The 8,755-nt window shown below is 48.3% G+C and overlaps 1 protein-coding gene across 1 annotated transcript in view; it reads left to right on the top strand.

The window, feature by feature from the left end:
* The first annotated feature begins 554 nt into the window (after positions 1 to 554).
* Positions 555 to 8,755, top strand: part of MAMLD1 (mastermind like domain containing 1) — a 184,222-nt gene continuing 176,021 nt past the window's right edge. Inside the window, exon 1 of the mRNA XM_060756494.2 lies at positions 555 to 930. Coding sequence (XP_060612477.2) covers positions 874 to 930 — 57 coding nt within the window. The 5' untranslated portion in view covers positions 555 to 873. The remainder of the gene's footprint in view (positions 931 to 8,755) is intronic.

The raw sequence follows: 8,755 nt of genomic DNA, 5'->3' as shown, positions 1-8,755 counted from the left end.
CTCCTCCTCCTTATTCTTCTTCTTCTCCTTCTTGTTCTCCTCCTCCTCCTCCTTCTTCTCATCCTTCCCCATCTTCTTGTTCTCCTTCACCTCCTTCTTCTCCTTTCTCCTCCTCATTCTTCCTTCTTCTCCTCCTCCTCTTACTCCTCATTCTCCTCCTTCTTCACCTCCTCCTTTTTCTTCTCTTCTTCCTCCTCCTCCTCCTTATTCTTCTTCTCCTCCTTCTTGTTCTCCTCCTCCTCCTTCTTCTCCTTCTTCTCATCCTTCCCCTTCTTCTTGTTCTCCTTCACCTCTTCTCCTTCTCCTCTTTCTCCTCCTCATTCTTCCTTCTCCTCCTTCTTGTTCTCCTTCTTGTTCTCCTCCTCCTTCTTCTTCTTGTTCGTCTTCTTGTTCTCCTTCACCTCCTTCTCGTCCTCCTCCTCCTCCTTCCTTCCTTCCTTCCTCCCTCCCTTCCTCCCTTCCTTCCCCTTTAAGGCCCGTGCCTGCTCTCCTCCCTTTCCTCCTCCTCCTCCCCCTCCCCCTCCCTGCGGAGCCCCTCCCCCTTCCCTCCCCCTCCCTTTCCTCTTCCTGGTGGCGAGGAGGAGGAGGAGGAAGCCGTGGGCGCGAGGATGCCTCCGCCTGCCCGCCACTGCCTCCATCAGTCTCTCTCTCTCCGCGGCTCCGAGAGGAGGGCGACGACGAGGAGGAGGATGGGCATGGGCATGGGCACGGGCATGAGCATGAGGAGGAGCGCGCTGGGGACCTAATCCCAGCCAAGAAGAGAAGGAGAAAGAGAGAGAGGGCACCCGGGAGACGGCGGGAGACGACGGGAGCCTTTGCCTTGTCTCCTTGCCCGTGGATGTTAGGAGTCGGCGGGGGCGTCGCGGGGCCAAGATGCTCCTGGTTTCCCCGCGGGTAGAAGCACCACGCATGGAGAACCCACACCTGCCCGTGAGTCTTCCGGGGGAGAAGAAGGGGACCCCGGAGGGAGAGAGGGAGGGAAGGAGAGAAGAAGAAGGGAAGGAAGGAAAGAAGGACGGAAAGGCAGCCGAGAGAGAGAAAGAGAGAGAGAAAGGGAAGAAGGGAAGGAAGGAAGGAAGGAAAGGGCAGCCTTGAGAGAGAGAGACAGAGACAGAGAAAGGGAAGAAGGGAAGGAAGGAAGGAGGCAGAGAAGAGGAAGGGAAGGGAAAGAAGGAAGGAAGGAAGGAAGGAAAGGGCAGCCTTGAGAGAGAGAGAGAGAGGGAGGCAGGGAAGAAGGGAAGGAATGGAAGGAAGGAAGGAAGGAAGGAAGGAAGGAAGGAAAGGCAGCCTTGAGAGAAAGAGAGAGAAAGAGAGAGAGGAAGAGCCTTGGGAAGGCAGCCAGGGCGGGTGGGCTTCCACGCAGGAACCCCCCCTCCCCTGGACACCCCCCCCCCATGGACACCCCCCCCCCCCCAAGAGGTCACCTCTCTCTCCCTCTCTCTCTCTCTCTATGTATAATTACCTGGAGTCACTGGGTTGTTGTAGTTTTTCCGGGCTGTCTGGCCATCTATCTCTCTATTCCATGGTCGAAATGACTGAGTTGTTGTAGGTTTTTTTGAGCTGTCTCAGGAAGCATTCTCCCCTGACGTTTCACCCCCATCTATGCCAGCCCTCCTCAGAGGTTGTTGTGAGGTCTGTTGGAAAGTAGAAAAATTGGTTGTATCTATAGAATGTATCTATAGATGTATCTATAGAATGGCTGAGTTGTGGTAGGTTTTTTCAGGCTGTCTCAGGAAGCGTTCTCTCCTGACGTTTCGCCTCCATCTATGCCAGGCCTTCTCAGAGGTTGTGAGGTCTGTTGGAAACTAAGAAAATTGGATATATATATATATATATATATAGAATGACTGAGCTGTAAGTTTTTTCAGGCTGTCTCAGGAAGCATTCTCTCCTGACGTTTCGCCCCCATCTATGCCAAGCCTCCTCAGAGGTTGTGAGGTCTTTTGGAAAGTAGGAAAATTGGTTTGATATATCTATAGAATGACTGTGTTGTTGGTGGAAGGTTTTTGGGCTATCTCAGGAAGCATTCTCCCCTGACGTTTCGCCCCCATCTATGCCAGGCCTCCTCAGAGGTTATGAGGTCTCTTGGAAAGTAGGAAAAATGGTTGTTGTTGTTGTTGTTGTTACCCCACTTACTCTCTCCTGAAGGAGACTCCAAACAGCCATATATCTATTATTATTATTATTATTATTATTATTATTATTATTATTATTGATAGCCTACTTTCTCTCTCCTGGAGATTCCAACAGCCATGTATTATTATTATTATATTTATTATAGTTATTAATACCTCGCTTTATCTCTCCTGAAGGAGATTCCAAGTGGCTATGTGTTGTTATTGTTGTTGTTGTTGTTGTTACCCCACTTTCTCTCTACCGAAGGAGACTCCAAGCAGTCATATATCTATTATTATTATTATTATTATTACTATTATTATTGATACCCTGTTTTCTCTCTCCCAAAGGAGACTCCAAGCAGCCATGTATTATTATTATTATTATTATTATTATTATTATTATTATTATTGATGTCCCACTTTCTCCCAAAGAAGACTCCAACCGGCCATTTATTATTATTATTATTATTATTATTATTATTATTATTATTATTATTATTGATACTCTGCTTTCTCTCTCCCAAAGGAAACTCCAAGCAGCCATATATCTATTATTATTATTATTACTATTATAATTATATTTATTATAGTTATTGATACCTTGCTTTATCTCTCCTGAAGGAGACTCCAAGCAGCCATATATCTATTATTATTATTATTATTATTATTATTATTATTATTATTATTATATTGATACCCTACTTTCTCTCTCCTGGAGATTCCAAGCAGCCATGTATTATTATTATTATATTTATTATAGTTATTGATACCTCACTTTATCTCTCATGAAGAAGATTCCAAGTGGCTATGTGTTGTTGTTGTTGTTGTTGTTGTTATTATTATTATTATTATTATTATTGATACCCTGCTTTCTCTCTCCCAAAGGAGACTCCAAGCAGCCATGTATTATTATTATTATTATTATTATTATTATTATTATTATATTTATTATTATAGTTATTGATACCCCGCTTTATCTCTCCTCCCGAAGGGGATTCCAAGTGGCTCTGTCTCTATTATTATGATTATGATTATTATATGCATTGATACCATGTTTTCTCCCCTCAAAGGGGACTCCAAGTATCTTGGCATAGAAGCATTGGTATCCCATTGGAAACATACAAATATACAAACATTACACCCTCCCAGAAGAGGAAGGAAGGAAGGAAGGAAGGAAGGGGGAAGGAAGGGGGGGAAGGAAGGGGGAAGGAAGGAAGGAAGGGGGAAGGAAGGGGGGGAAGGAAGGGGGAAGGAAGGAAGGAAGGAGGAGGAAGGAAGGAAGGAAGGAAGGGGGAAGGAAGGGGGAAGGAAGGAAGGAAGGAAGGAAGGAAGGAAGGAAGGGGGAAGGAAGGAAGGAAGGAGGAAGGAAGGAAGGAAGGAAGGGGGAAGGAAGGAAGGAAGGAGGAGGAAGGAAGGAAGGAAGGAAGGAAGGAAGGAAGGAAGGAAGGGGGAAGGAAGGAAGGGGGAAGGAAGGAAGGAAGGAAGGGGGAAGGAAGGAAGGAGGAGGAAGGAAGGAAGGAAGGGGGAAGGAAGGGGGGGAAGGAAGGGGGAAGGAAGGAAGGAAGGAGGAGGAAGGAAGGAAGGAAGGAAGGGGGAAGGAAGGGGGAAGGAAGGAAGGAAGGAAGGAAGGGGGAAGGAAGGAAGGAAGGAAGGAAGGGGGAAGGAAGGAAGGAAGGAGGAAGGAAGGAAGGAAGGAAGGAAGGGGGAAGGAAGGAAGGAAGGAGGAGGAAGGAAGGAAGGAAGGAAGGAAGGGGGAAGGAAGGAAGGAAGGGGGAAGGAAGGAAGGAAGGGGGAAGGAAGGAAGGGGGAAGGAAGGAAGGAGGAGGAAGGAAGGAAGGAAGGGGGAAGGAAGGGGGGGAAGGAAGGGGGAAGGAAGGAAGGAAGGAGGAGGAAGGAAGGAAGGAAGGAAGGGGGAAGGAAGGAAGGAAGGAAGGAAGGAAGGGGGGGAAGGAAGAAAGGAAGGAAGGAAGGGGGGAAGGAAGAAAGGAAGGGGGAAGGAAGGAAGGAGGAGGAAGGAAGGAAGGAAGGAAGGGGGAAGGAAGGAAGGAAGGGGGAAGGAAGGAAGGAAGGAGGAAGGAAGGGGGGGGAAGGAAGGAAGGAAAGAAGGAGGAGGAAGGAAGGAAGGAAGGAAGGAGGAAGGAAGGGGGGGAAGGAAGGAAGGAAAGAAGGAGGAAGGAAGGGGGAAGGAAGGAAGGAAGGAAGGAAAGAAGGAGGAGGAGGAAGGAAGGAAGGAAGGAAGGAAGGAAGGAAGGAAGGAAGGAAGGGGAAGGCAAACATACACCCCAACACACAGGCCGGCCATGGCTTGGTATGGAAGCATTGGCATCCCATTGGAAACATACAAATATACAAACATTACACCCTCCCAGAAGAGGAAGGAAGGAAGGAAGGAAGGAAGGAAGGAAGGAAGGAAGGAAGGAAGGAAGAAAGAAAGGAAGGAAGGGGAAGGCAAACATACACCCCAACACACAGGCAGGCCCCAAAGGCAGGCACCCCCCTTGGACGCCAAGCCAGGCGGGGATGGTTGTGGAAGAAGGAAGGAAGGCCTTTTGTGGCAATCGGCCTGGGAATCCCAGCTGGGAAGGAAGAGGCTGCCGCCTGAATGGCATGACTGTTGTGATTGTTCGCCTGGATTCAGTGCCGGAGACGTAATGGGATTAAGGGGCGCTCCGTCCCTCCTCCGAGGAGACGCGGTGGCATCCCTGTGTCAACACGAACCGCCGGCAAAGAGGCTTCCTCCAGCCTTGGAATTTATTTATTTATTTGTCGTCTCAGGCAACCTGTCCATTGTATTACATTTCTAACAGAACAAAACAAACAAACAAAACACAGAATTTGCAAGTTTGGTAGTTCATTAAATGTCCTTTGACTAGTATCTGGCCCCTTGGAGTGCCTCTGGTGTTGCCGCAAGGAGGTCCTCCCGTGTGCATCATGTGGCAGGGCTCAGGGTGCATTGCAGCAGGTGGTCAGCGGTTGGCTCTTCTCCACACTCGCATGTCGAGGATTCCACTTTGTGGCCCCATTTCTTGAGGTTGGCTCTGCATCTCGTGGTGCCAGAGCGCAGTCTGTTCAGCGCCTTCCAAATCGCCCTGTCTTCCATGTGTCTCTCATTTGGAATCAGATTCTGGGTTTGAGCCTGCCACTTTTGGACTCTCGCTTGCTGGGGTGTTCCAGCAAGTGTCTGTAGATCTTAGAAAACTATTTCTTGATTGAAGTCGTTGATGTGCTGGCTGATACCCAAACAAGGGATGAGCTGGAGATGTCTCTGCCTTGGTCCTTTCACTATTGGCTGCTACTTCCCCGCGGATGTCAGGTGGGGCGATACCGACTAAACAGTGGTGTAGGGTGCAGACACCCCGTGATAATGCGGCATGTCTCATTAAGAGCCACATCCACTGTTTTAGCGTGGTGAGATGTGTTCCACACTGGGCATGCGCACTCAGCAGCAGAGTAGCACAGTGCAAGGGCAGATGTCTTCACTGTGTCTGGTTGTGATCCCCAGGTTGTGCCAGTCAGCTTTCGTATGATATTGTTTCTAGCACACACTTTTTGCTTGATGTTCAGGCAGTGCTTCTTGTGGGTCAGAGCACGGTCCAGAGTGACTCCTCCCAGGTATTTGGGTGCGCTGTAATCCTCCAGTGGGATTCCTTCTTGGGTAATAATCCTGAGAGCTCGGGATGCTTCTCTGTTCTTAAGGTGAAAGGCATATGTCTGTGTTTTAGATGGGTTACGGATCAGCTGGTTTTCCCTGTAATAGTCAGGAAGAGCACCTAGAGCTTTGGTGATCTTCTGTTCAACCATCTCAAAGCTCCCTGCTTGAGCGGTGATGGCACGATCATCAGCATAGATGAATCTCTCTGTCCCTTCTGGCAGTGGCTGGTCATTTGTGTAGATGTTGAACATGGATGGAGCAAGCACGCTCCCCTGAGGCAGGCTGTTCTTCTGTTTCCGCCATCTGCTTCTCTGGCCCTGGGACTCAACAAAGAAGCTCCTGTTCTGTAACTGATTTCCTTGAGCGGTGATGGCACGATCATCAGCATAGATGGAGCTCCCTGTCCCTTCTGGCAGTGGCTGGTCATTTGTGTAGATGTTGAACATGGATGGAGCAAGCACGCTCCCCTGAGGCAGGCCGTTCTTCTGTTTCCGCCATCTGCTTCTCTGGCCCTGGGACTCAACAAAGAAGCTCCTGTTCTGTAACTGATTTCCTTGAGCGGTGATGGCACGATCATCAGCATAGATGGAGCTCTCTGTCCCTTCTGGCAGTGGCTGCTCATTTGTGTAGATGTTGAACATGGATAGAGCAAGCACGCTCCCCTGAGGCAGGCCGTTCTTCTGTTTCCGCCATCTGCTTCTCTGGTCCTGGAACTCAACAAAAAAGCTCCTGTTTTGTAGCAGGTTTCCTATGAGGCGGGTGAGACGGTAGTCATGGAATGATAGTGTTGGAAAAGTCCCCAAAGGCCATCTAATCCAACCTCATATCGTGTCAGCTTCTCCAGTTGTTTCTCGTTAATCCTGCTGTCACCTGGGATGGCAACATCGACAATCCATACTTTGTTTTTTAACCCGATGGTGAGGTCAGGAGTGTTGTGCTCCAAAACTCTGTCTGAATTCAGAAGCCCCAGAGTAATTTGACATGTTTATTTTGTGTAACTTTTTCCGGCTTGTGATCCCACCATTTCTTTGTGGCAGGCAGATGGTGTTTGTGGCACAAGTTCCAATGAATCATCTGAGCAAGGGTGTTGTGCCTCTGCTTGGAGTCTGTCTTGCGATCTTCTTGCAGCAGCTGAGAATGGGATCCATTGTTTCATCTGCTTCCTTGCGGAGTATGCATTTGGGATCTGTTGTTGACTTTTCAATTCTGGCTTGGATGGCATTGGTGGTTATTATTATTATTATTATTATTATTATTATTATTATTATTATTATAGGTCTATTATCAGTGGTTCTCAACGTTCCTAATACCGTGACCCCTTAAGACAGTTCCTCATGTTGTGGTGACCACCAACCATAAAATTATTTTCGTTGCTACTTCATAATTGTAATTTTGCTCCTGTTATGAATCGTTATGTAAATATCTGATATGCAGGATGTATTCTCATTCACTGGACCAAATTTGGCACAAATACCCAATATGCCCAAATTTGAATACTGGTGGGGTTGGGATGGGAGGATTGATTTTGTCATTTGGGAGTTGTAGTTGCTGGGATTTATAGTTCACCTACATTCAAAGAGCATTCTGAACCCCACCAACAATGGACTTGAACCAAACTTGGCCCACAGAATTCCCATGACCAACAGAAAATACTGGAAGGGTTTGGTGGGCAGTGTCCTTTGGTTTTGGAGTTATAGTTCGCCTACATCCAGAGAGCACTGTGAGCTCAAACAATGATGGATCTGGATCAAACTTGGCATGAATACTCAATATGCCCAAATGTGAACACTGGTGAAGTTCAGGGAAAATAGCCCTTGACATTTTGAAGTTGTAGTTGCTGGGATTTATAGTTCACCTACTACCAAAGAGCATTCTGAACCCCACCAATGATGGAATTGAACCAAACTTGGCACACAGTTCTCCCATGACCAACAGAAAATACTGGAAGGGTTTGGTGGGCAGTGTCCTTTGGTTTTGGAGTTGTAGTTTGCCTACATCCAGAGAGCACTGTGGACTCAAACAATGATGGATCTGGATCAAACTTGGCACGAATACTCAATATGCCCAAATGTGAACACTGGTGAAAATAGATCTTGACATTTGGGAGTTGTAGTTGCTGGGATTTATAGTTCACTTACTACCAAAAGCATTCTGAATCCCTCCAACGATAGAATTGGGCCAAACTTCCCACACAGAACTCCATGACCAACAGAAAATACTGTCTGTGATGGTCTTTGGTGACCCCTTTGACACCCCCTCGCAACCCCTTCAGGGGTCGCGACCCCCAGGTTGAGAACCACTGGTCTATATTAAACATAAATGAATGCCATGCTGAGATTTGGATCTCACGTCTGAGATATCGCTAGACGAGTGCTTGGCCGCTGTGTCGGTCTGGATGAGGAGGAACAAGCTGAAGATCAATCCCGACAAGACAGAGATCCTCCTGGTCGATCGCAAACCGGATTGGGGTATAGGGTGGCAACTTTTGCTGGACGGGGTTACACTCCCCCTGAAGCCACAGGTCCGCAGTTTGGGGGTCCTCCTGGATTCATCTCTTACGTTTGAGGCTCAGGCGTTGGCGGTGTCTGGGAGGGCCTTTGCACAATTGAGACTCGTGCGCCAACTGCAACCGTACCTCGCGAAGGCTGATCTGGCCGGGGTGGTCCATGCCTTGGTCACCTCTAGATTGGACTACTGTAATGCACTCTACGTGGGGGTGCCCTTGAAAACAGCCCGGAAATTTCAGTTGGTTCAACAGGCAGCAGCCAGGTTGTTAACTGGGACTCCTTCCAGGGAGCAGTCAACCCTCCTGTTCAAGGAGCTCCACTGGTTGCCGTTCATTTTCCGGGCCCAATTCAAGGTGCAGGTTCTTACCTACAAAGCCCTGAACGGTTTGGGACCCGCTTACTTGCGTGACCACATCTCTGTATATGAACCCACACGATCCCTTCGATCATCTGGAGAGGCCCTGCTCTCAACCCCACCT

Source organism: Anolis sagrei, chromosome 10 (assembly GCF_037176765.1).
Source record: "Anolis sagrei isolate rAnoSag1 chromosome 10, rAnoSag1.mat, whole genome shotgun sequence".
Taxonomy (NCBI): domain Eukaryota; kingdom Metazoa; phylum Chordata; class Lepidosauria; order Squamata; family Dactyloidae; genus Anolis; species Anolis sagrei.
Note: the sequence above shows the minus strand (reverse complement) of the source record. Positions and strands in the feature narration are given on the sequence as shown.